Genomic DNA, 26982 nt, shown 5'->3' with positions numbered 1-26982 from the left:
CCGGCTGCAGAAGCGCAGGACAACTGATAGGTGCTGAGTCGCCCTTGCGTGCGTGCGTGGACGCGGGTCGCGGTTTCTGCGCCCTTCAGTGATCAAGCAGGTCAGAAGAGGCAGGAGGCCTCCCAGACGCTGAACCGCCCGGCCCCGCCGCTGGACTGTTCTCTCCCTGGAGGTTAGTAGACGCCGGCGCCTGCAATCGTGGAAGCCTTTACTCAATGGCACCGCCCCGCGCTCGCGCTGACAGCTTCGAAAGGGCAGTTTTGGGGCTGTCACCGCAACGGGCAGATGACAAGTAGCCTTCAGGACAGGGGTGGGGTGGGGGTTCGATATCCAGTGTAATCCAAAGATAATTCAGTTCCTGTTACCAGGGAACCCATGTTGACAAACAGTTTATCCTTTGCTTTCAGATAATTACAATAACCCACATAACAAAAAACCAAAAAAAAATCCCCAAAGAACAGAATCTGTCCAGGCGAGGGCTAAAATAACCCTGAGAAGATGTCATTAACAGCCAAGGTAACACATTCAAATTTCGTGTCTCAGACTGTAAATCAACGCTATCTTTGAAGCATCAAAGTCATATTCTTTTAACATTTTAAAAAGTAAGGTGTTCCTTGAGATTTTAGAATTTTGGGATTGCATTTGTAGCTAAACGGTAGAAAGCTACCTACCTTATGCATGGGGGCTGGGTTCCATCCTCCGTAACACACACACACACACACACAGCCAAGAGTAGTGAAACAAGATGATATAAATCAGCCACAAATAGTTAACTCTCTTGCTTGTGTAGCATGATGTGTATGGCTGGCAGAATTTATGTAAAGCAGCCTGTATTTCTAGTTTCTTTTTATGATAGTCAAGGAGGACTGGAAAATCCCTCGGACAAAATGGAGATTGTTAAATTTCCAACTTTGTGGAACGAAGTATTACAAACATGCCGCTGTATCCAAGTAGCTCGGGAAAGCATGTTTAGATCCATTCAGGTCATTTTGAGCCTTCAAGACAATTATGCTTTGTGTGTCATTACTGAAATTATTTCTAATTAATCTCGCTGCAGAAAAGTATCTAAGATTGATCTTGGTGTGATCTTAGCACACACCTGTAACCCCAGCTCAGGAAAGGCCAAGGCAAGAGGAATGTGGTCTATGCGACTTGTGTCACATCCTTGAAATAACACTGCTAAAATATCAGTGATAAACTATGCTAAATGCCTACTCCATTACTCAATATTCAGATTGAAAATTTCAAAGTAAAAAGGTGAGGCTATGAAAAGGAAATTGCCTACTCCCCTCTTCTTCTCTCCCCCCCCCCCCCCCCCCCCCCCTTGGTAGGATATAAGGGGAAACCCATTCAGTGACAGAGAAGAGGCAAAATCCTGCCTGCATCCTCATCACATTATCTGGGCAGGGGTTCAGCATCTGTGTCACCTTGGCGATTGTTAAAAATGAAGACCCTCTCATGCTGTCTGAATTTGTATTTACCTCAGAAGTGGCATCCCACAGCATTCACAGGTCATTAAAGACTGAGAAGCACATCCTGGGTGATGACAGAGTAAAGACATTCTTTGGCTTCCAGGGTTATAAAATAAACGGACAAAGCCTTGGCTGCACATATTCGAAAAATTCATGGTGTCTGATGAGATCCTGTCTCATGCACAAGCATGTCTGAATGTGTATGGGCACAGGTGCATGTGCCCAGGGTTGATGTCAGATATCTTCCTTGATGGCTCTCCACTTTCTTACTAAAGCAGGGTCCTTTTATGAACCCGGAGCTCACTAATCCCAGCTAACCCAGCTAGCCACAGGGATTCCCTGTCTCTCCTTCCACTGTGCTGGGATTACAGGAGACTACAGTACTTGTCCAGCTTTTATATGAGCTCCAGGGACCTAAATTTCCTTCTCAGGCTTGTGCAACAAGTGTCTTATTCACTAGGCCATCTCCTGATGGAGGAAGGTCATTGGTTAATTAAATAAAGAAACTGCTTGCCCTGATAGGTTAAAACATAGGTGGGAGGAGTAAACAGGAGGAAGAGGAAGTGAGGTAAGACTCCTCAGACAGACGCGAGATAGCTCTGCTCTCTGAGACACATGGGGTGAAGCTCCGACCCAGGATGGACGTAGGCTAGAATCTTCCCGGTAAGCGCGCCTTGGGGTGCTTACACAGATGATTAGAAATGGGCTAAATTAATATGTGAGAATTAGCCTAGAAGAGGCTGGATAGAAATGGGCCAAGCAGTGTTTAAATGAATACAGTTTGTGTGTTGTTATTTCGGGCATAAGCTAGCCAGGCGGCCGGGGTGCTAGGGACGCAGCCCCGCCGCTCCTTATTTCAACAATCTCCCAGCCCTAAAACTCATTTATCCTTGGGACAAGTCAACACTTGTATTACAGTGACAGGAAAGGTAGCTAACTCCTAAAATAAATAAATAAATAAATACATAAATGCATGTTATGTTCTCCCATGTGGGTATGTTTACCCTGAGCCTCGGTTCCAAAGTCATCTTGAAGGTTTAATCAATTAAAGTCATTCTGCTCTCCCCTGACCTAGTGATTAGTTCAGCTAACCCTAAGCGGGAGAAGGGGAGGGGGGCATCTCTGGTCATTGGGATTAATCTGAATCAGCACAGTGCAGTACTAAGCTGCCAAAAACTCTGCCTTCTGGTTCATTATCTTCTGATGTGTTTGAACATTTCTCCTCCACTCACTAGCTTTGTAATGAATACCCCCCCTCTCCGTCTACTGAATTGAGTCTGCTAAAGTTTGAACAAACCTGCCATCTCCTCCTTCAGTTTGTCCCATCAGGAACCCCCATGCTGAGTGCCGTTTCTTTCCCCTTCGGCTCCTAAGACTACTCACAGCCCCTTCACTTCTGGCTCCCTGACAGGCAGACTGCTAGAAGTACTGCAGTAGGAGCAAGCTGGCAAGCTGCCAGGCACGGGCCCTCAAAGAGAAATCCTCAGTTCTGCCTCAATTCTCCCCAGTGCTTCCTTAGCCTTGGAGACAGGGATGGAATCGGGCTTCTCTGGCCCCGGTTCATCAGCAAGCTTTCAACTACATGATTGGTTCTTCTCTGAAGTCCCAAGAATTTCCAAAGACAGAATCAGTAGGCATTTTAATAGTCGGCCTTAGTCATCTTCATGGTCCTCATGCTCTATCCAGCCCCTAGCAGAAGGATGCAGTACTGCTCTCTTACTCCATCCCTGAGAGATACTAAACCTTCTCTGGAAGGTACCAGCCCACGGCCTTACCTCTGCTCTGTCTGAGGAAGGGAGTCGGTGGATGATGGGGAGAGACTGGTGATTATGTTATCCTAACACTGTTTAGGCATTGATGAGGAATACTGAAAGTCAGAAGACACAGCTACATACTTTGATTACTGAGGCTGCTAGATACACAATAAGGATACACTGATAAACCCATTATAAGATAAAAGTATCATGAGCTAAAAATGAATTAGGGCTGGGGAGAAGGCTCAGGGAAAGGCTTGCTGTGCAAGGATGAGGCCCTTTCAGATTCCTGGCACCCACATAAACTGGCACAGTGTTGACCCCAGAGCCGCAGCATCAGGGGGGCTAGCCAGTCTAGCCAAAATGACAAGCTCCAAGTTCAGTGAGAGACCCTGTCTCACACACAAAAACAAAAAAGGGTAGAGAGCCATAGAGCAAGTCACTGACATCTGTCTCTAGTCTTCACAAGCATGTGTGTATATACCTGTGCACTTGGGAGTGCACTCTTGTGTTCATACACAAACACGATGCATTAACAGTTGGATGTGGTGATGCATATCTATAATTCCATAACTTTGGGAATTGGAACAAGATAGTCAGGAATTTAAGGTGATCCTTAGCTACAAAGTGAATCTGAGGGCAGCTTGGGTTACATGAGACCCTCTCTCAAAAAACCAAAATAATAAAAAATGAATTTATATCTAACCTACCAAACATCGTTGCTTTACCTACTTTAAATATGCTTAGAACATTTACATAAGCCTCTAGTTTTGGCAAAAATCATCTAACACAAAGCCTGTGGTTATAATAGAATATTGACATCTCCTGTCATTTGTTGGCTGTCTATATCCAAACAATCTTGGCAACATAGTAAGTACACTGCTCTGCTCATAGGGTGGACTGGATGCTGTAGCACCCACTGCTCAACACCTCAGCAAAGTATTGTATCACATAGCTTAGAAAATGACCAAAAGATGAAGTATGATTTCCACTAAATGTGTAATGATCTGTTAGTGGAAGGCTGAGAAACTTGTGTGGAGGCATGCTAAGCTGGGGACCATGTACATTTCTTTAGGAAAAATTCCTAGAGTATTAGTTAAAATTGTTTTTAATTAGCCACATTTTAATTTTGGGAACAAACCTAATTGTCTGCTAGGTAGCTTTTTACCAATGACTTCTCATTCACAGCAGGACACATGGCCAGTGAGTACTCTTGTCTAGACAAGAGGTGGAAAAGGACCATTTACTTTTGTGTATAGCTTTAGTATGTTTGATTATTTTTCTCAATTTCTTCTTCAGACATGTTCTCATGCAACCCAGGTTGGCCTTGAACTTATCATCTGGGCCTGACTTTGAATTCCTGATTCTCCTGCCTCTACCAAGTACTGGTATTATACAGATAGTTGCCAACATGTCCAGTTCCATCTTTTTTCAATTTAAAATCATATTTAAACCTCACATGATTTTTATAAAGTGTGTCCAAGATGTTTTAAGTCTGACTTCACACAAAGTAATTTTATGACATTAAGCCAGTTTTTAAAAAGCAGTGCATGTGTGTGGCAAATATTTTAGATAGAATTAAAGAATGATGGTGAGATTTTTCCTCTGATTCTACTAGAAATCTCTGGTAATCATGTTCACCAGTTTCCAAATATTTTTTTCATGGATCTTATTCTCATGCTAAAATACTATCTCTTCAGAAATAAAATCCAAGTGTGTTCTGGACTGGGATGACACACACCTGTAATCAGGACTTCCAAGGCAGGGAAACCAGGAATTGGAGACCAGCCTCGGGCTTAATAACAAGTTCTAGACTAGCCTGGTGGACCATGAGACCATGTTTCAAAAACAAAGTGGGGCTGCATAAACTTGCTGTTAAAGCACAAGAACCCTGAATTTGATCCTTAGAACCCACATAAAAACAAACAACAAAAATAACAGGTGTAGTATGCCTGTAATACCAGCACTGGGGAAGTAGAGGAAGGTAGATCTCTGGGTCTGGATGGCCAGCCAGCCTAGGTAACTTCACAAGTGCCAGGCCAGTAAAGGATTCAAAACCCCAAACAAAAAAGGGAACAGTCCTCCTTGAGTGAGGAGTGACAGTCAAGGTTGTCCTGTGCCCTCACATGCATTCTTACTGCAACACACAGTGTAGGCACGCACATACTAAAACAAAAACGAAGAACATGAGCCAAGCTTTGAAGTTCAGTTCTTTCCCTCACTTACAGAGGAACCAGGTACTGTGGATTCAGAACACACTCTGCTTTAAAGATTTGCTATTACTCACACGTGCCTGAGAGAGGGAGGGAAGAAGGGAGAGATTTTAACAAGTGTTTATTGTGGAAGCGGTAGGTTTTTAGCATTGAGTGAGTGAATATATAGTTGCCATGTTAAATACTCTGCTAGTCCTTCAAATATATTCTTTTATTTTCTCAACAACGCTGAAAGGTGCTGTCCTCATTTTGCAATGAAATATCCACCCAGGGCCTTTATAGTATGCCAGCTGTTGAAGACAAAAGCCAAGGAACAAATTTGTTTCAATGACACCATTCATCATTAAAATCCACAAGTCCTTCATTTGGATCACAATTTTCTTGGCAATACTTTTTCAAAAGCAGCCTTTCCAGGAAACATCTGAACACATCTTTTCCATAACCTAGTAAACAAACTTTAAAAATAAGCTTCTTCTTGGTAAGCTCAGCAGACAGTTTATTGACCAACATCTACTTCTGCCTTTGAAGCACTAAGTAATAAAAGCTCAGGGTCAGAAACTGGGGTTCAACCTGAAGATTTGAAAAGCAAAACAGCCACTGGCTCTTACCTCAACCTCAGTCTGAAAAGGCGATCCTGCCTCCTGGAATCTCAGAAGGAGACTGCACGTCTAAGAGCTGTTTCCTCCCATTTTATAATCCTCTCTAGGGCTGGGATTCAGAGCGTGCAACACTGTCATTAAAGGCATGCACCACCCAGTTTCTGTGGCAACTAGTGTGGCTACTGGGATTAAAGGTGCGTGTCATTATGGCTACAGAGATTAAAGGTGTGTGTTACCACAATCTGGTCTGTAAGGCTGAGCAGTGGGGCTGTTTTACTCTCAGATCTTCAGGAAGTCTTTATTTATTACAATACAATTGAAATGACACTCCATGCCTTGGAAGTATTCAGGAGAGAATAGTCCACATGACTACCATGAGGTAGAGCAGATTATCCAGGCTTGTATTTCTAAAAGATTTATTATTATCCACATGGATCAAAACCAGGAGAGGGCTGGGAAAACAGCTCAAGCAGTAAAGCATTTGTAAGCACGACAATACGTTCAGTCCTTGAATCCACATGGAAATGCTAGGTGCTTGTAATCCCAGTACTAGGGAGATAAAGACAGCAGAATCCCTGGGCACTCTTGACTAGTCAGTCTAGCCTAAATGATGAGCTCCAGCCAAAAAAAAAAAAAAAAAAAGACCATCTCAAAGGAGGTAGACAGTGGTCTTAAAGGTGACACTAAAAATTTTTGTTTGTTTTGTTTTTTGAGACAGGGTTTCTCTGTGTAGCCTTGGCTGTCCTGGAACTGGAGACCAGGTTGACCTTGAACTCACCCCCCCCCCCCCATCCTCCCCCCCCCCCTGCTGGAAATAAAGGAATGCACCACCTTGGCCTGGCTGACACTTGAAAATTATTCTCTGGTTTCCACGGGTATGCATTCATGCACACATGCACGCATACACACACACACACACACTATACATTTATTAAAAGAAAAATATATCCAATCCTGGAAAAACAGGAGTCAATATATTTTACTTCCAAAATTCAAAGAAGGTTTTCTGTTATGAAATAACACAAATAGGACTAGAGAGATGGCTCAGCAGTTTAGAAAACTTGCTATTCTTCTAGAGGACCCAGGCTCATCTTCCAACACCCTCCCAGTAGTTAACAACTAACTGCCTGTAGCTCCAGTTCCAGGGGATCCGACACCCTCTTCTGACCGCTGCAGGCACCAGGCACGCATGTGGAATACAGACATAGGTGCAGACAAAAATATTCATACATATAAGATGGATCATCATGGATAATACCACTTATAGTCAGGACCAAAGGTGGGAGAAGTTGACCAGGTAACTGCAGTGTCTGGTGTCAGAATGTTATGTACCTTGGAGGCTCTGGTCCTCCACTAACATTGAGACTAGGCCTAACAACTGGATAAGAGATGATGAAATACTAAATACTTGTTTATTTCCTTAATGTCAGAGTAACTGGAATATTCAAATAACTTTTATTTAATGAAGGATATACTCATTAACCTCCAACCAAGTCTTTAAAAATCCCATCTATCTTTCAGTAATAACAATTTAAAAAGTAACATGGTCTACTTTTATAATTGAAGAAATGTTTGTATTTCTATGTGTGTGAGAAAGAGATTGGCTCTTGCTATATATCTCCAGTTTGCCTCAAGCTCATCCTTCTGCCTCAAACTTCTGAGTGCAGGGGTTATAGGACATATAGCACCATACCAGTCTTTCTTTTTTGATGGGTTTCAGTATGCAGCACTGGCTGGCCTTGAACTCAGAGATCTGCCTGTCTCTGCCTCCTGACTGCTGGGATTAAAGGACTGTGACACCATGCCAGACCATACCAGTCTTAAGTTACTTTTAATTAAATAAGATGTGATCTTTATATATTGAGATCTTCAGAAAGACGACACTGGGCTAGAGAGAAAACTTCCATTCATATAGATTTTACTATTGCCATTGATATTACCATTAAAGATCAAAATGGAAAATCTTGCAAATGATGGACTTTTTTAGATTTTTGTGTGTGTCTCAGTGTCTATGCACATGGAAGGATGTTTAAGTTTTTTAAATTTGTTTCAGGAATTATAAGGTTGGGTTAACATTCTATGACACAGTTACTTAATACATTAATAAACAATAAATCATATATTATTAGACAAAAATTCAACATCCATTTATAATAAAAATTCAGCAGAATGGGAGTGTTTTGCTATTACAATGTATTGGGCATCTCCAGAGAAATATACTGTTAGGGGAAGTGGATTTGGATTCATTTTTAACTGCATATATTAGGTATCCAGGAAAAAATTTATGAAAGAAACATACTTCACAATGTGGAAAGGAGAAAATTATTCATATATTCAGTTAATACAAATGAGGCAAAAAATGGTGGTAGAAAAATAGCAAGACAAGCAATAAATAGTAAATAGTACTCCAGATGTCAGGTAATGGTCAAAAGTATCAAGAAGACATGTTTATTTGTTTGAGAGACATCTCATGGAACTGAGGATGACCTTGAACTCCTGGTATTCTGCCCCACTCAGTTTGTAAGGTACCAGTTAGTAGAGGGCACGTGCATCACCACACCCGAGGTGTGGAGCTGGGGACCAAACCATGGTAGGCAAGTATACTACTGGTTCCCATCTCTGCTCACCACAGACTTTCTGTCTCAGCTCTTTAAGCAAGTTCCAAGTTTGCATGTTTCATGCTTCTTGCTCCACTTATTTGGCCTGGCACTTAACACTTACAAGGGCTCTTCAAGGCAGGGTTTCTCTGTGTAGCTTTGGCTGTCTTGGAACTTGCTCTGTAGAGCAGGCTGGCCTTGAACTCACAGAGATCCACCTGCCTCTGCCTCTGGAGTGCTGGGATTAAAGGTGTGCGCCACCACTGCCCAATAGAGTTAAGACCCTATCTCTAAAGAGATAAAGTGAGAGAGAATTGGGATTTATTCAGAATTTTCAAGGTACTAATCCTGTTGTTGCTCTCCTCCCCAAAACACCTTCATAAACTGGCAATTTTTAAAAAATGTTATATTTTAAATTACCAACGAGAAGCACCATGGACTCTGCAGTGGAGGAGAGCAAAGTTAAAAGCTGTCCAGTCTGGGTGGGTGCCCACAAGAGGGCTACTGAGGCAAGACGAGCCTCAATTCAGGGCCTGCTGGGGCCACACGGTGAATTCGAGGTGAGCCTGAATCAACCTCTTAAAGTTTAAAAAGAAAGGGTGGGGCCCGGAGACATCTGCTGCGGTGGAGTGTTTGTCTACGATGTGTGAAGCCATAGGTTCACCCTCAATACCATAAAGGAAACATTTGGACACAGTTATCCAGTTAGCGGCAGTTCTGGAAAGAGCGACTTTCTTATTTTGAATCTATAATTCACTACTCAATGTCGGTTACAAGACATTTGCTTGAAGCAGGTCCAGTGTGAGGTACAAAACGATGGAAATCAGCTCGATATCAGCTAAGGGTCCCAGTCATTCTATTGAATACGTCTGTGGGGTACAATGCCCGGTGCCCCTAAAATACTTTGGGTCGGACACTAGCAACTGGGGTAACCTGGCCTGTACTTCCGATTGCACAAGGCAACTTCTTAGTAACCGTGACCCCACAACCCATCTGAGACACATGGCTCGGGCCCAAGCTAGTTCTGGAGGCCTCTCATTCACCTCACCCGCTCGGATAAAAACCTCAGGCCCACAGCGTCTGTGTGCTACATTCCGTGACCGACTCCAGGGTGTTCCCGCCTCTGTTCTGGCATCATCAGGTACCTCGGACGCCTACAGCTCCAATTGATCCCGTCAACTGGCCGGGCACTCACCAAGGAGACCCAGCCGACGGAACCGGAAATAGCTGCTTGTAGAAGCTCAGGAATAAGTAACGTCTCTCAGTTGCCCGGTGCGAGGCTGGTCCTCGGGAAGCTGCTCAATTGGTCCATTAAAGAAGGACCGCCGCCTTGGGAGCACGCTGACCAATCAGGATGCAGGATGGTGAGCCGGGGGCGCGTCGCTTCCGGCGGTTTCCCCACGGCTTCTGCGTGGGGAGCATGGGAGCGTGGGAGTTTTGTGGTGGCCTCCGCCTCCTTTGTCGCGTCTCGGCTGGGCGTGGCTTCGGGCCGCTTCTGCCGGGCAGGGTGAGACTGACTGTGCCCCAGAGCGGGTGAGCGGTCCGTTTCAAGGCTGCTTTGGAAGAAGCCGTCACCTCCGATTCTCAAAGGAGCTTGAGGGTTTCGAGGAACCTGAGGGGAGAGTGGAAAGGCCTGGCAGCCGAGTCGTAGATTCTAGGGACTGTTCTCTCCGCTTGTTGTGTTGTCCCATCGTGGGGACTTGAAGAAGGACCCCTTAGCTTCCTCAGATGGCGTCCACGCGCCCCACGTCAGATGACCAGGTGAATTCTGTCGTTATTTTCCTACAGCTGCCTGGCCTCCTCGGAGCTGGGTTAGACACACAGGTCCCCACTCGTGGCTGCCTCCTCAGATAGCCCGTTCAAACCAAGCTGTCTTCGTTTCTAGGCTTACCGACTTCCTCTTGAGAATCACCAGATGGGGAGCAGAGCTCTTGACAAGGGGTAACAGTCCTCAAAGCGTCTTGCGGGAGTGCCTCTTCAAGCGGCAGATTTCTAGGCTCCACACCTGTTGAACAATGATGATAACGTCTAGGTGATTTTTTAATCACCGCAACGCGCCGATTAAAAATTAGGAGCGAACTAGATCTTGAAGTGGTGGGAGGGGCTGAGCAATCACGGTGAGGAGAAAGACAGACAAGACTGCAAAGGATGGAGGAAATTCCAGAAACCCATCTCGGGGTTCTTACTGGGCTGGCCCGTCTCCCCCCCCCCCCACTCCTCTTTCCCCTCTTCTCAGTGCATCGTTACCTAACTTTCTCTCCCCAAGAATTGTTCACTCGTTTTTGTTTTTTTTTTTTGTTTGTTTTTTTGTTTTTTCGGGAAAAGCTACATTCTCACGGTGTACTGTCTTGGTCCTCACACCACTGTCTGAAATTTTACGTTTATGATTTCCCTTCTAACCCTACTCGTAGAATCCCTCGTTGAGGAATATTTTACAGCAAGCCCTTTGTTTTTGGTATGTTAAGGGTTTAGCTCTTTTCAGCATTCCTAGATTAACACTGGAACTGACTGCTAGCTTCTTGTACTAACAGGGTTCTCCTGTTTTAGGGACCGTTGCTATTTGAAGATCTGGATGTGTATTTCTCTCAAGAGGAATGTGTGAGTCTGCAGCCTGCCCAGAAGACCAACAGCGGAGAAGCCTCGTTGGAGCCTTTTGAGGACTTGGACTCGACAGGTAAAACAGTTTTCCTGTTTTATGGAACTCTCATCAGTTCTAGGATGAGAATTTTTTGACTTGTCCACATTGGTGGTGAAGTGGGACGTGTGTGTGTGTGTGTGTGTGTGTGTGTGTGTGTGTGTGTGTGTAGGCCAGAGGATGTCAAGTGTTCTTTCTCAGTCACTCAATACTCTGAGTCCGGCTAGCCAGCTTGCCTTGGGATCCCCTCTCCACTTTCTGAATGCTGCGGTAACAGGTGGACCACATCTACCTGTCTTATTGGTGCTGGGGTTCAAACTCCTTAGTTTACACAGTGAACATTTTATCTGCCCAGCCATCTCCTGAGCCTTTAAATGATTTCTTGAAAGAAACCCAGTCTACTGTGGTGACCATGGTTTCATATACTATGTACCAGTACCTTGTAATTTCCTGAAATAATTTTTAAAGTCAGCTTTACTTGAAAAACTTCATTAGGTATAGATTACTGTCATTTGCTAAAAATTGGGAACAAATTTTCTTTTAAGGGGGTGTTTTGACTTTTCTCACCTAAGGGTAACCATATGCAGCATCCTTACACCTGAATAGACAATATGTCTTGTGGAGGGTTGAGTACCTAAACTATTTTTCATAATTCATGACTTATATTTTACACTTTTGTCATGTTCATGTTCTTCTCCACCTTCTCTTAAATGTTTATTTTATAAATTTATGTTTATAGTTATAAATGTATTATAAATATATTTATAAACATGTAGTATATTTTTAATAGCTACTTTCTTTGCTGATTTTTTTTTTTTTTTTTTAGTCAGGGCCTCTCTGTAGCCCTGGCTGTCCTGGACTCCCTATGTAGTCCAGGCTGGCCTTGAATGCACAGAGATCCACCATCTCTGCCTCCAAGTGCTAGAATTAAAGGCATGTGGACACACTAATTATAATCATATGCCAATTCTGGATCTATTTTTATTGACTGGTTTTTCTCCTTGTTATGAGTTGAGGATTCCTATTCCTTGCATGCCTGGCAAAGTTTGACTGGAGTTTTAGATGTTGATTATCTTTTGTTTTGATTTTTTAAAGATTTATTTTATTTTTATGTATGTGAATATTTTGCTTCCATGTTTGTCTGTGTACCGTGTGCATGCCTGTTGCCTGAGGACATCAGAAGAGGGTGTTGGATCCCGTGGAACTGAAGTTACAGACAGTTGAGAGCTATCATATGGGTGCTGGGAATTGAACCCAGAGCCTCTGGAAGAGCAGCCAGTGCTCTTAACAACTAAATCATCTCTCCAGCCCCTACAAAATTCAAAAAGAAATAAAGAAAATCTTCAGTTTGCAATTAGTTGAATCTGCAGCTATATACCTATGGGTATTTAGTGATGGCTATGTTGGGAAAAATATTTAAAAAGGATTCTTTGTGCTGGGTTTAGGTTTTGTTAGCCCTCCCTGAGATCAGAATATTTCCCTGAAGTCTACACAGCACCTTTATTATCATTCTTCCACGGAGGATGAAATTTTAGAGACTCTCTAGGATATAAAACTATTTTTAATATTTGGATGTTTATTAAAGTAGAAAAATAGTTGTCTTCTTTTTTCTGATAAATATGTCTGCTCTCTAGTAGTTTTGACTACTCAACTCTCATTTGAGATGAAGAAAAAGTCCTAAAACCTAAATAAACAGAAAAACTCCATTTCTAGGCACTGCCTACCAAGACTGTCCTCGGTACCCATCTTACCAGACCCTTAGAGTCATTCTCTGCTCCTTCTCTTTGCAGATTGACCTGGAACCTTGCAGTCCACCCACATGGACAGACTTTTGATTTTTGGAAGTCAAGAGAGCCTGTTGGCTCCTGATTTTTTTGTATTTATTAGTGTCTGGGTAATTAGCTAACCTGTGTTCAGTTTCTGGTCTTCAGAGTAACTACTTTAACTTATTCTTTCTCTAGTGTCTCGCGTAAAGGTGGTGTCTATGTTTTCCTTTGTTTTGCTTTTATCAGCAGGAGGGAAAGACAAGATTGAGACCAGTCAGCAGTTAAGCCTAGAGTCTATGGAACTTGAAGAGCTGTCTCTAGAAACGTACTCCATTGCTTCACCCCATGGCCACTACTTTGAAAAATCTGAGCATGACGTTGGAATGCATGAAAGGAAGATGTCAGGGGGAGCTTTGACTTGTAAGACCAAGGTTATAAGCCTCTTAGTTACCATTGAAAACCAAACCCCATTAGTAGAATTATCTCAGTGTTTAGGAGTCAAAACACTTTCTGATATTATTGAAGTTCCCTGGGAAGAAGCTACAAATGTGTACAAGTGTCCTGACTGTGACCAAAGCTTCAGTGATAACACATACCTTGTTTTGCATCAGAAAATCCATTCAGAAGAGAAAAAGTATAAATGCAGTACCTGTGAGAAGACCTTCAGTCACAGAGCCAACCTGAGGACACACAAGAGAACCCACACTGGCGAGAAGCCTTACAAGTGTACCAAGTGTGATGCCGGCTTCCGGCAGCAGTCACACCTGTCCCGGCACATGAAGAGCCATATAAAGGAGAACCCATATACATGCAATGTATGTGGGAAAGGTTTTATGTGGCTCCCAGGATTGGCGGAACATCAGAAGAGTCATAATGATAAAAAATCTTACGAATGTGCTGAACGTGATCAACCATACTGTCAGGAAACAAATCTGGCTTTGCCTGAAAACACAGGCTCATCAGACACCCCATACCAGCACACCCAGTGTGAGAAGAGCTTGGAGCACCCCTCATACCCTGCTCTCCCTGAGAAGGATCATAAGGAGGACTCTAAGAACTGCAGTATTGATGATGAAGACTTTTTTTCATTTTCCAGATTCAAACCCTTACAGTGTCTTGATTGTGACATGACCTTTCCTTGTTTCTCGGAGCTTGTTTCTCATCAAACCATTCACGACATGGAAAAACCTCATAAGTGTAAGACATGTGGAAAAACCTTTGCTTTAGATTCAGAACTTGCATCCCATGAGAAGCAGCACATCAAAGAAGAACCCTTCAAATGCACGGTGTGTGGGAAGAGCTTCCGAGTGAATCTGCATCTCATCACTCACAAACGAACCCACAGGAGAAACACCAAGTAAATACAAGCTTTGCCACTGTTGAGCTTCTTAGTGTCTTTATGATGGGAAACCGTTTATGTGCAGCGTTACGCTAAGCAAGCACTTTACACACATTCCAGGTAACGTAGGCAGTATTATTTATTACCTCTGATTAGAACTGAGGCGACATAATGTTACATACATAGCATGTGAAGTGAGGATTTGAACTCAGTTCCTGATCAGATTTCATTTATATGAGCCAGAGAAACAGAAAACTTTAAAATTTGGCTTTTGACTGCTGGGTATGGTGGCACACACCTTTAATTCCAGCACTTAGGAGGCAGAGGCAGGTGTGGATCTCTGAGAGTCTGAGACCAGTCTGGTTTACATAGTTCCAGGACAGCCAGAGCTAAATGTGGTACCCTGTCTCAAAAACCAAAATAATTCCAGTTTTTGTTAAAATGAAGGTTATTTCTACATTTTTTTTTTTAAAAAGTTGGTTTCTAAGAATTTTAGGAAGAGGAGATTTATTTTTTTGCCAGTTCTATACATGTAGTATCTAGGAAAATGAATGTATTTATATTTGTTTTTGTACTTTTCTTGTTAAAATTATTTCAGTGAAATGTTTGTATGGACTATTTTGTTTGAACTGTGAATTTCTAGTTAAGGACTCCATATAAAGTTACCAAATGGACCACTTTTGTTTTCTTAAGTGTGTGTGTGTGGGGGGGGGGGGGTTCTTGCTGTGTAGCCCAGGCTGGCCTCAAAAATCATCATTTTCCTGTTCACATCTCCCAAGTGCTAGGATTACTGGTATGTACCATCATATGCAGCTAGTTAACAGCTGGATAACATTATTTGTGGATTTCCCATTTTCAGACCTGATGGCAGGGGCAAGCCCTGACTTCTCTAGCAGTTAAACTTCGTGGGAGTACTTGCTCCTCTCTGAAGGGATCTGCCTCTAGATCTCCACTGAAGCACATCCTGGCTGGCTATGAGTAATTAGAACTACTTTTTGAAGAGAGCATGCTAGATAGTGTGGATATATTATTTTGTTTAATCTTCAACAGAATCTGAGAGAAAAGGACTGTCCACATTTTACAAATAAATGGAAGCTTTCAGAAAGTAAAGTCAATGCTTTGCTAAGCACACAAAACGTCACACTGGTGAGGCTGACATCTAAATTCAGGGGCTTTCTAATTCCCAAGTCCACACATTTTGTGACACTGCACTATCTGTTGGTATTTGTGCCACAGGTTAACACTAGGAGACAAGGATGCTGGGGAGGGAGGGGAACTGCAGGCATGGAGGCTGCCCTGGGACTTACTACCTGAAGCCCATTATGTCCGTATTCTTATCCAAAACTAGATTTCATTGCTCTTAAAAAGCAACAGAAGACTCTCTACAGCTTCATGTTTGAAATTCTTGTCACTGTATCAAACCAGAGATTTGTTTTTTTTTTTTCCATTTTGAGACAGGGGTTTCTCTGTATAGCCCTGCTTGTCCTGGAACTCCCTCTGTTCACCAGGCTAGCCTCAAACTCAAGAGATCTGCCTGCCTCTGACTCCTGAGTGCTGAAAGATGTATGACACCACGAAGTGGCTAGAGACTATTAAATTGTAACATTTCCTGTCCACTTCCAAAGAAAAATACAATAGGATTATTGAGTTTTTAACCAAAATAACTGATAACACATATGTCTTTAGGTACTAGTATCACAGATAAATATTAGAACAAAATATTGTCATATAGTGTGGTTATTAAAAGAACCAAAGAATGTTGTAAGTATACATTCTTACAGAACTACACTTTACAACAAAATTGATTATATACCTATCATTAAAACTATATGGTCTTTTGGCTAATATGCATTTATGATTGATTTCATTCTGTCTAAATAGACTGTAAAAATGTGGTATTTACTAAAATGGAATTACTGCTAGGAAATTTCATGCACAAAAATAAAGCCCTCTTGAAGGCCAGTGGCTAAAATGTAGTACCTGGGAATCGTCTCTTCTACAGAAGAGCAGGTTGAGGATTTTATGTACAAAAAGATGCCAGCTGCGCAACTAAGCGCTTCATGTTTACTAGAGACAGGAAGGTCACTGTTGCTGAGTGAGGAAACTGAATCAACAGCCTTGCCTCAACCTGTCGTCCCTCTCCTGGAGATCACTATTTCAGTTTGTCCACAGCTGAGACTGATCTGTATGTCAAGGTCAGACCTGGCTGTTTCTCCAAATTTAGGATATAAACCATCATTCTGTCAGGGAGGTGGGGGTCTCACATTTAAAATAGCCTTCTGGTCTCTTCAGCCCTTCGTCGAAGATACTTTGAATTGTAAGACTCTCAAGACTTAGCTAACTCTGGGATATGGTTGTTGTGAAACAGCCACAAGAGTGTTAGTTTCCCACTGTCTGGTTCTCAGAGCAGGGAAGCGGTGTGCTACTGCGCAGGCTCTAATATTTCCGTGAAGACCCTTGAGTTACAGGATGGGGAATGGAACTGGCAAAGAGGCCCTTACTAAAGAACAAACGAGAAAGGTGTCAGAAGGTACCCGGACTAATGTGGCTGACCTAAAGATGGAAGTTGTCACCCTCTTTCTTTGCTGCTAGGGAAACACAAGCAGGTGAGTCTGTGCTGCAGGTGCTGCTGCACATCTTCACGTGGCTTCACAGTGACCTCTCAGTGTCTGTAGCTTTCTGCATTCTCCAGACTTGGAAGATTAGGAAAGAGACACTTTTATAAAAGTCATCACTATATGTGAGAGGAATTAAATGGCCTGTGGTATATTATTGGTGACTGGTATGCAGAGAAAAGGAAAACACAGTTACTGTGAAATAGGCACAGTTTTAGTTGTTTCCTTATTGTGCACTTGTTTCTAAAAACATTAGTTGTACGTTATTCTCAAGCTGCTCTGCACCCAAGGAATTGAAGGAAGAGCTGCAATGGTATTTCAGCTACTTTCATGATAATGGCCTTTTCTTCGTCCTAACTGGATTGCCCACTAGGATAGATCACATAAGAAATCTCTTAACCCAGGATAAGTTATGTTAGGTGCTCATAACATATTGGAAACCGTCAATATAGGGATAAAAATGGAATGTATGTGTATTGCTGTGAATGGTCGGCTAACTACATGTAGGAGGGGCGTTGACCCTCTGAATGGTCGGCTAATTACATGTTGTAGGAGGGGCGTTGACACTATGAAGTGTGGAAACTTGAACTGAAAAAATGAACTCAAACTTGGCGGGTTTTGCTGATGCGATGATGTAAATGTGATGAAGACAGTTCTTTAATGTGATCTGTGCATACCGAGTTGTGTTAAACTGTCATCACTGATGACAGCAGCATTTCCCAGTGGAAGTTAGATGCCAGTGTTTGCACTTTATATTGTGGTGTTGAATCATTTTGTTGAGAACTGTGCTGCTACAAATAACAATCTGTTCATGTGCCCTGAAGACAGCTGGCTCAGTAACTCAGGCAGTTAAAACAAATGACATTTTTGTCTTTGACGCCTCAAGTTCCAGAAAATTAAGTAGTAGTAGCTGGAGAGATGGCTGGGAGGTTAAGAGCACCAACTGCTCTTCAGAGGGCCCAGGTTCAATGCCCAGCACCCACATGGCAGCTCATAGTGATTGTAAATCCAGTTTCTGGGTGATCTGACACCTTCACACCACTGCACATAAAGTTAAGTCAATCATAAAAAATTCTTTAAAAAATTAAGTAGTAGTGTCTGGTGACTGTAATGTAAGATGCCAAACAATCTGAAAAGATACTTTGCTTTAAATAATCTGATTTACTGCATATGTATTCAAAGGGAGATGTAGGGTATAGCTTTTATGAAAAAAAAAACATATTTTGAATGTTGCAGTGATTTCATTAGGAAACTGCTTTTGCTTTGACTATTTGTTAAAATGGAAAATTGTTTATAAAGTGTATATTTAACTGTTTTAGTCTTGTATATTAGAACTATTTATGTAATATAAAATGACTATTATCTATCTCTTTAAGGCTAACTACAGGTGTTTGTCTCTTTGAATTGAGATTCTTGTCTGTAAGAACGGTCTAGGGAGAACAGGGATACAACCTAATTCATTTATAGAAACCTAAAAATACTTTCCCATGTCTATTTATCTTGATGCCTAGTTAACGCTTTCTGTATGCGCTTTCTGTGTTTCTTTCAGCTTTACTGTTTCTGACACATTCCTATTGGTCTTAGTTCTAGATTGGAGTCTCTCAACTGTGACTGTGTGCATTTGATGTGCAAATTATTATCCAATAAATGTTATCTTGTGATGGTGGCAAGGTTGTAAACTTAAAATGTATATGTCAATGACTTTAGGTTGTAGTAAAGGTAAGTTCAAAAAAGCTAATTGGATAATAGTTTAGAAAATGTGAATGAATTACTTTACCCCACTTGATAAAGGAAATAACGTGTCTCGTTCCCTGGAATTCAGTATAAAGTTCTAGTATTATTCCAAGACAGCACTCCAGTCTTAGCTGCAAGGTAGCGGTACAGGACCAAGTACCTCTAGCTCCACCAGGCAGTGGTTCTCTAACAGACCAGCCCAGCTGGGGAAGGAATATGGTAAATTCTCTCTTCTGGTTTCCCAGGCCTTGGAGTGATCATAGGCTGGCCAAGCAGCTACCAGTGGTACAGGTTGGAGCTCATGTCTACCAGTTGCCATTTGCCTTGCCAGCGGGCAAGAAGCCGGCACCTGAGGCCACTTCTGGTGTCTGCTTCCATCAGTGCTTGTGCACCGTGCTGACTTTTGGGGTTCGCTATCCAGCGGTGGAGTTTGGTGAGGCATGGTCTGTCAAGACAGGGTTTCTCTGTTAGCTTTAGACCCTGTCCTAGAATCCACTCTGTAGACCACATTGGCCTCAAACTCACAGAGATCCACCTGCCTCTGCCTTCCGAGTGCTGGGATTAAAGGCATGTGCCACCACTGCCCAGGTAAATGATCTCCCTTCTAAGTTGCCATGGTCACGGTGTCTCGTCACAGCAACTAAGTGACAGTGACTAAGACAGAAACCCAAGGAAAAAATAAAATAACAAGTGCTTTTTTTCTCCAGATACTCAAGAGGCTGAAGCAGAAGGATTGCTTGAGCCCAAGAGTTTGGGACCAGCCTAGGCAACACGGAGAGACCCCATCTCAAAACATCAAATTATACTAACAAAAGACCTAAGAAACTAAAGAAACAATAAATGGTAATCAGACCTACTCCTAATTGTCTGGCTGGCTATGAGATGTGGTCTAGAGTATCTGAATTCTGAACATTATGGTTTTCTTCTCCCTAAAACTGCAACAACAATAGAAAAATAATCTCTGAGTTCAATCCCTATGACTGGAAAAAAAATGTATGCCAGGTACTTACCGACATCTGTTGCTTATGAAGTAACTAATACCATCTTTATTTCAGTGGGAACGTATTATTCCAAAGCCTAAACAGCAGAATGATCGCAATAGATATTTAAATTTCCCTTAGGGACTGCAAGCCATGCATGGTTGACACAGAGAACTGTGAGGAACTGGTATAAACTGTGTTCCAAGGATCTTAAACAACTTTTTGGTTTTTCGAGACAGGATTTTTCTGTAGTTTTGCAGCCTGTCCTGGAACTTGCTCTGTAGACCAGGCTGGCCTTGAACTCATAGAGATCTGCCTGTCTCTGCCTCCTGAGTGCTGGGATTAAACAAGTGTGCCACCACTGCACAGATGATCCTAAACTTTTTAAAAATATATATATATATATTTATTTTTATTATGTATACAATATTTTATCTGTGTGTATGCCTGCAGGCCAGACGAGGGCACCAGACCTCATTATAGTTTGTTGTGAGCCACCATGTGGTTGCCGGGAATTGAACTCAGGACCTTTGGAAGAGCAGGCAATGCTTTTAACCGCTGAGCCATCATCTCTCCAGTCTCCGATCCTAAACTTCTTAATTCATAGGAATGTCAGGCTGTTTTACTGGGAATTAGGAAACTGAAAATTTGGTCCCTTGGATTTTGGCAAGTGACAGCTGTTTTCATTACAGATGTGTACTGCTGGCCATGAGTGTACACCAATAATCCCTCATCCCACTGGGTAAGACAGGAGGATTGCAAGTTTGAGGCTATCCTGGGTTACACAGGAGTTTGTATCAACCCCCACTGCAAAACAACAATTGTACAAGAATGTATTACAGGCTGGGCAGTGGGAGGGCAGGCCTCTGATCCCAGTACTAGGGAGGCAGAGGCAGGTGGATCACTGTGTTCAAGGCCAGCCTGGTCTACAGAGTGAGTTCCAGAACAGTCAGGGCTGCAGAGAAACCCTGTCTCAACCAAAACAAACAAACAAATGAACAAAACATCTTCTGCATTACAAAAGAATGGGAGAAACTGTTGGCAAGTCATATATCTCAGAAGGACATCATTCCGGAATATTTGAAGAATTCTTACAACAAAAATGACAATCCATTTTAACTGGCTACAGAGACAGTTATGGTGGCTCACACCTGTAATCCTAGGACTCAAGACTGAGGCAGGAGGATTGCTGCAAATTCAAGGTAAGCCTAGCTGGCTTATTCTACAGAGCAAGACTCTGTTTCAAAAACAACAAAACTCAAAAGGTTTGGGAAACAGAGGCAGCAAGCATTATCTCAAATTCATGGCCAGCCTGATCTACATAGTGAGTTCTATACAGCAAGACGCTGTCTCAGAACACCAGGGAGGAGGGGAGTTTTGAATAGCCATTTCTTCAAAGCAAATAAACATATAATAAACAAATACGTCATTAGGGAAAAGGAAAGTCAAGATCATGACACACACTCCACACTGACTAAGATAACAATAATCAAGGCACATTCCAGGAACACTGCACATGGTGACACATGCCTGTAATCTTGACACTTGGGAGGTGGAGACAGAAAGATCGAGTTCAAGATCATCCTTAGGATTGTGAGTTGTATGCCAGCCATGAGACCTTGTCTCAGAACAAACTAACAAAAGGCAGTAATAAACCATGTTGAAGGAGTGGAGAAACTGGAACCCTTATGCTGGTTGAAATGTAAAATACGCATCCACTTTGGAAACCATTTGATTGTTTCCCAGAAAAGTTAAACAGGATTATCACATGACCTAGCAAATCAACCTTCAGGCATGTACCCTAGAGGAATGAAACATAACTTAAATATCAGTGTTCATAGCAGCACTCTTCTGCTCACATGAGCCAAAGTGCAGTTCCACAATGTCCCTCAGTCAGTGGCTGAGCTGAATGCCCCTTCATGTAATGCAAGGCTCCTAGGAAATAAAAGGAATAAAGTGCTGACATGATAGTGTGTATGGCCAGGAGCCACAGGCACAGGAGTGAGGGCACAGGGAGTGACTGCTAACGTTGAAGAGTACTTCTCTGTGATACTGACAGTGCCCTAACATGAGCTTGCCATGACACTTGCACAGTGATGAATACTATACTGCCGCCACTGCACTATGTGCCACAAATGCACACGTTGTCTGGTATGTGCAGTGCTTCAGTGACGCAATAAGAAGGAAGCATTTCGATTTCAGGAAGAGTTAGAGGGAAATATTAAGTGTATTCTGTGAGGAGTCATTGCCAGTGTTGTTGAGAGGGACAGTTGTATTGTGAGACTGGTTTGCACCTTATCCGCTGTGGATGGGAAAATGCTCTTCAGATGTACAGACCTCCACTGTCTGCCAATGCTTCCTTTCTCCATGGGTCTCCCTGGGGGTCACTCAGGGGTCAAACACTGGAAGCAGGAGTCCCCCCTAACCTGACATTGCATGTGTTAGGCACAACCAACGGCATGCCTAGGAGCAAGCGGTGCATGTGAGGGGAGAAACGCTATTTTCTTATTTTGGGGTCCTGCAAAAGGAAGAGGAAAGTTGGTTGGTCAAGACTGGTTGCTGAGGCTCTGGTGAAGCGTGCACAGGCAAAGGAGACAAGGGGACCCCACATCTGCGCACAGACTTACTGTTATTCTTTCGGTCCCTGCCCTAGCCACGCCCGCTCCCATTACCTCTGACCTGCCCGTCGCCATCTTGGGACCCTTGCTCCTTCTGCTTCCTTGGCGTGCGCACGCGTTTCCTCTGTCTCTTTCTTCTTTTATCTCTTTTCTCTCCTTTTATCTCTTTTTCTTTCCTTCTCCCTCTTCCTTAATAAATACTTATGGCTATTTCCTGTGTTTACGTGTCTGTTACCTGCGGCCACCGCGGGCGTGGCGTGTGCCCTCCCGCTGGTGGATAGCTGTAGCCGCTTTCTTATGGCAGGCTCCGCCAACCCGCCCGGGGATCGTTTTTTTTTAAGAATAACACTTACTGCCATCAGTTGTCTGATGTGAGCCCTATGTAAAGGAAACTGGGCTAGAGGCAGGGAGGCAATTGGTGTCCTAGTCTTGACACCCTTTGGAAAAGAATGATGTTGACTGTGAGTTTGTCTACAGTCGAACAGGTACCCAAAGACACTAAAGAAGCACTGATGTGTAATCTGAAGAGAGGAAACATACTAGCTCTATAAAATACCCCAAGACACAAAACTCTAGGAAGTCTCCTATGCCGACCCTTGTAAACAACTCTTAAGTTCCTTCTCGCCCCTTTGGGTGACCAAGTTGACCCAAGATACAAAGACATGGTATGTAGGACAAATGACGGTCTTCCACATACATTCATACCCTAATCCCTGAACCAGTGAATGTCACCTTAAATGGCAAAAGGAACATTTGGTGGGTGTTATTAAGGATCTTGAGATGGGGAAATTATCCTCCTAGGCCAAATATAAGCATCCTTCTAAGAGAGATCCAGGACAAGGTTAGGCAAGATGGAGAGTCAAAAAATGTACTTTGAGGCCGGGCGGTGGTGGCACACGCCTTTAATCCCAGCACTCGGGAGGCAGAGGCAGGCGGATCTCTGTGAGTTCGAGACCAGCCTGATCTACAGAGCTAGTTCCAGGACAGGCTCCAAAGCTACAGAGAAACCCTGTCTCGAAAAACCAAAAAAAAAAAAAAAAACCAAAAAAACACAAACAAACAAACAAAAAAACATGTACTTTGAGGATGAAGGGGTCATGAGTCCAAGAATGTCGGAGGCTGCTAGAAGCTGAAAAAGTCAAGGAAGCTGATCCACCTCTCAGGGTTTCCAGAAGGAAAGAAAGCCCTGCCCAAGGTGATTCTGGACGAGTGAAGCTGATTCCAGACTTTAGCTTCTTCCAGTCGTACAAGAGAAATTTTGGGTTAAGCCACCAAGCTCGCGGTCATTTGTTACAGCAGCTATAGAACGGATACAGACATGACTGAGACTCAGAAGTTACCCAGAGACAACAGTGAAGCTGCCCTTAAGGGAAGGGTATGTGTGCTTGGTGGGGAGAACTATAGGTTCCAGCTAGTACTCGTATGCGGGCTGGGGAAGAAGTAAGGACAGGCTGATACTGAAGATAAAGGCAGTGGCTTGGACGGCCACCTCCTACTGTTTGTACAAAGTATGCATCCTGTCTGCCTGACCGAGGAAGAGGATGCCTCGCCTAGAGTGGTACTGACTGGGTTCTACTGTCTACTTTGAGGAAACAAGAGTTTGGCACAGGATGGTGTCCCTGACCCAGTTTTGAAACACTAACACTATATAAATATAGTATTCTGTCATTTAAAAAATGCTGTCCAAGTACTTATCATAAATTAACCTATTTCAGTAATTTTCCTGGAGTCACTGAGTTGTGTAGCCATCACCATAATCTAGTTGTAAACACTGAAAATGCCAGTCACAGTCTTAAAGCTAATGTCTTACTTGAGAAAAAACAGGCAGGATTCCCCTGTCTACCAGAACACTATTTACTTCTCCCTGGAGCTTTTCCTTGTATCTTGGGACTGAAGTAAATCAAAAGTTTGCTATAAAAAAAAAAGATCCCTCAAATACAACTTTTTAATAAAGGTGCTATCTACCAGTTGGTGGCGCACGCCTTTAATCAAAGCACTGGGGAGGCAGAGGCAGGCAGATCTCTGAGTTTGAGGCCAGCCTGGCCGACAGAATGAGTTCCAGGATAGCCAGGGCAGAGAAACCCTGCCTCAAAAATAAATAAAAATTAATGAAAAACACCACCAACAACAAAAAGGTTAGTTGCAGAAAGACTATTAGAGGTCTCCCCAGTGAGTGTTTTCTTGAAATTCTAGTGAGCTGCTCAAGAGTGCACATGAGAACTGTATTTTATAAGACAAAGCAACATGAAGAATTTAATTAATGAGCGATTAAATTAATTAAAACCGCTTGTGGCTCAGCCTAACTATTCTCAGTAACTAGTCCCCACTCTGCTGACAATACAGTTCTCCTTCCCCAACACCCGGATCAGGCAGCTTTGCAGACAGGCTCCATCACTCCCCAAGGGCCCCTTGCTCTGTGATTTACCTGCAAGTAAGGAAAAGGAGAGACAGGTCCGCCCTTCCCTGGGCCTCTAAAGCACTCAGCACCTGTTTAGTCCCCATGGTGGAGCCTGTGGTGCTGGTGGAGATTTGAGCTTTGGCGAAAGCTTTTCCCACACTGGCTGCACTGGTATGGTTTCTCCCCAGTGTGGATTCTCTGGTGCAGTTTCAGAGTTGACTGCCTCCCAAAGCGGTTTCCGCACTCCCCACAGACGTAGGGTCTCTCTCCTGTGTGTACTCGCCTATGTCGCTTCAGCTCTGAATTCCACGTGAAGCTCTTCCCACAGTCATCGCATTTGTAAGGTTTCTTTGCCGCGTGGGCCGCCTGGTGGCTAAGACACTGCAGAAGGCTGCTCAGGCCTCTTCTGCCTCTTTTGCTTTTCTTTAACTCTCTCAGTGGGTAGCCTCTGAGGGGGTTGCTGATATAGTCCAGTTCTCTGCAGTGCCTCTGGTAGTGAGCAAATGCCTTCTGAGCATTTGGGGGTCTGGCCTGCCTCTGTGACAATTGGGGTTCACTCGTGCTCACCCATCTTGCTTCAGGGCCGTGCAGACTACCCACTTTGGATCTCGCGGGTGACACCGCATGTGTCTCTGTTCCTTTTGCCCCTTCCTGTTGTGGGTTTTCCTTGTCTCTTCTCGTCTTGGAGGCCTCTACAATCAGAAATAATGTGCTTCATTTTCTGTGCTTAGAAGAAAGAGCTTCAGCAAAAGAAGTATGAAGTCTGTTGGGGGGAGGGTTGTCAGGGTAGGCCGCCTTCTGCAGGTAACTTACAGGCCATCAGACTCCTCTGAACCATAAAAAGGTTCCTCACCCCTGACATTGGTGAGTCAGAATCTGAAGGTTAGGCCTGGAAGTCTGCACTGTTAACTAGTTCCCGAGAGTGCCCCTAATCTATAGTAAAGTTAGGAACCAAATTCTCTGCTCTTCCTATTTTGGGGGGAAAGGTATAGGAAAACAGAAATAACAAGGAAAAAAATACAAACAAAAAACAAAGACATTGGAATGAAATACCAACAACAAAGAAGACAGTGACATGTTCATTTACTTACTAACCAGGCCTATTGTATTGTCTAGGTTGGCTTCAAACTCTAGGGCCTAAGTGATCCTCCAAGTTTCTGGGACCACAGACCTGTACTGCTGTACCTGGCTAAAGAGTAAAATTCCAGTACTTAAAGATTATCTGAATAAATCTCCCTCCCTTACAGGGACGAAGATTGACAACCTTCCTCACTTCAAAAGAATAATAAAGCCAGTGACTGCTGTGTGTTTCTCATTACAGCGTTGACAGCCTAGGTGCACAGAGACTGAACTATATAGTAGGCACGTGGCCTAATTAGAGACGCTGTTGAGCTTCCGGGGGAACTGAGGATCAAGACGGCTGTGAAGTAGAATGGACCAGGGAAACTGGAGAATCAGCAACAGCACTTTCCAGCAGGACCTCGAAATGGAAGGTGTGTTTCCATGCTACATACCCCATTCAGCACGGCACTGCCGGGCAGATGTGATTGTTGAGTGTGGTGTGGTGTGGTGTGGTGTGGTGTGGTGTGGTGATATTTGTGATCTAACAAATGAAGCTTGCCTGAAGATCAGAGGGCAGAGCCAGCTACTAGTTAACCTGGAGGCAAGACAGTGGGGTGCACACCTTTAATCCCGGCACTTGGGAGGAGGAAACAGGAAGTGATATGGCTGGGCGGAGAGAGGAATGTAAGACAGGCAGGGATGGGAGCATGCCCCCTTCAGGCTGAGGATTTTGCAAGGTAAGAAGTGGCTATGGGGATGTTCTATCAGGAACTCACCAAGGCCAGCTGGCCTGGGTCTGAAAAAGCCTGGGATAAAACCGGACTCGCTGAACATAGCGGACAATGAGGACTACTGAGACCTCAAGAACAATGGCAATGGGTTTTTGGTCCTACTGCACGTATTGGCTTTGTGGGAGCCTCGGCAGTTTGGATGCTCACCTTACTAGACCTGGATGGAGGAGGGTGGTCCTTGGACTTCCCACAGGGCAGAGAACCCTGATTGCTCTTTGGGCTGACGAGTGAGGGGGAGGTAAATGGGAGGCGGCGGTGAAGAGACAGAAATCTTTAATAAATAAATAAATAAAATCCTCATATCTAATCTTCAAATAATTTCTGTGTAGAAAACATGGGTGCTTCTCTTCTGTGTACAACAGGTAGAAAATAAAGCAGTGCCGGCTTCAGATCTGCTGTGCTGACGGAG

General features: G+C 43.5%; 2 protein-coding genes across 9 annotated transcripts in view; one reads left to right on the top strand and one right to left on the bottom strand.

The window, feature by feature from the left end:
* The first annotated feature begins 24 nt into the window (after positions 1–24).
* Positions 25–26751, top strand: Znf597 (zinc finger protein 597). Of its 8 annotated transcripts, none has more exons than XR_007589134.1 (4): positions 25–172; positions 11183–11309; positions 19432–19567; positions 26042–26751. XR_007589134.1 is itself a non-coding variant. In XM_050124873.1 (4 exons), the coding sequence occupies exon 4, from the start codon at positions 13333–13335 to the stop codon at positions 14395–14397; it is 1065 nt and encodes a 354-aa protein (XP_049980830.1). In that variant the 5' UTR covers positions 25–172; positions 11183–11309; positions 13061–13164; positions 13283–13332; the 3' UTR covers positions 14398–15049. The 8 variants fall into 8 exon arrangements, 7 of the variants coding, with proteins under 7 accessions (XP_049980830.1, XP_049980544.1, XP_049980479.1 ...); XM_050124873.1 differs by lacking the exons at positions 19432–19567; positions 26042–26751 and adding exons at positions 13061–13164; positions 13283–15049; XM_050124735.1 differs by lacking the exons at positions 25–172; positions 19432–19567; positions 26042–26751 and adding exons at positions 6925–10396; positions 10521–10576; positions 13061–15049.
* Znf174 (zinc finger protein 174) overlaps positions 23390–26982 on the bottom strand; it is a 9755-nt gene continuing 6162 nt past the window's right edge. The window contains exon 3 of the mRNA XM_050125146.1: positions 23390–25412. Within this exon, the coding sequence (XP_049981103.1) occupies positions 24814–25412 (599 nt within the window). The 3' untranslated portion in view covers positions 23390–24813. The remainder of the gene's footprint in view (positions 25413–26982) is intronic.

This window comes from Alexandromys fortis, unplaced genomic scaffold (genome assembly GCF_014885135.2).
Source record: "Alexandromys fortis isolate MF-2015 unplaced genomic scaffold, M_Fortis_MF-2015_v1.1 scaffold_29, whole genome shotgun sequence".
NCBI lineage: Eukaryota > Metazoa > Chordata > Mammalia > Rodentia > Cricetidae > Alexandromys > Alexandromys fortis.
The sequence above is the reverse complement of the archived record's forward strand: the minus strand, read 5'-3'. Positions and strand labels throughout refer to the sequence as shown.

Bases quoted from the DNA above. Each gene is read 5' to 3' on its own strand.
- Znf597 (XM_050124448.1), top strand. From the start codon at position 10,364: ATGGCGTCCACGCGCCCCACGTCAGATGACCAG. The intron at 10,397-11,182 runs GTGAATTCTGTC...CTCCTGTTTTAG, and splicing joins GCCCCACGTCAGATGACCAG to GGACCGTTGCTATTTGAAGA. The intron at 11,310-13,282 runs GTAAAACAGTTT...TGCTTTTATCAG, and splicing joins TGAGGACTTGGACTCGACAG to CAGGAGGGAAAGACAAGATT.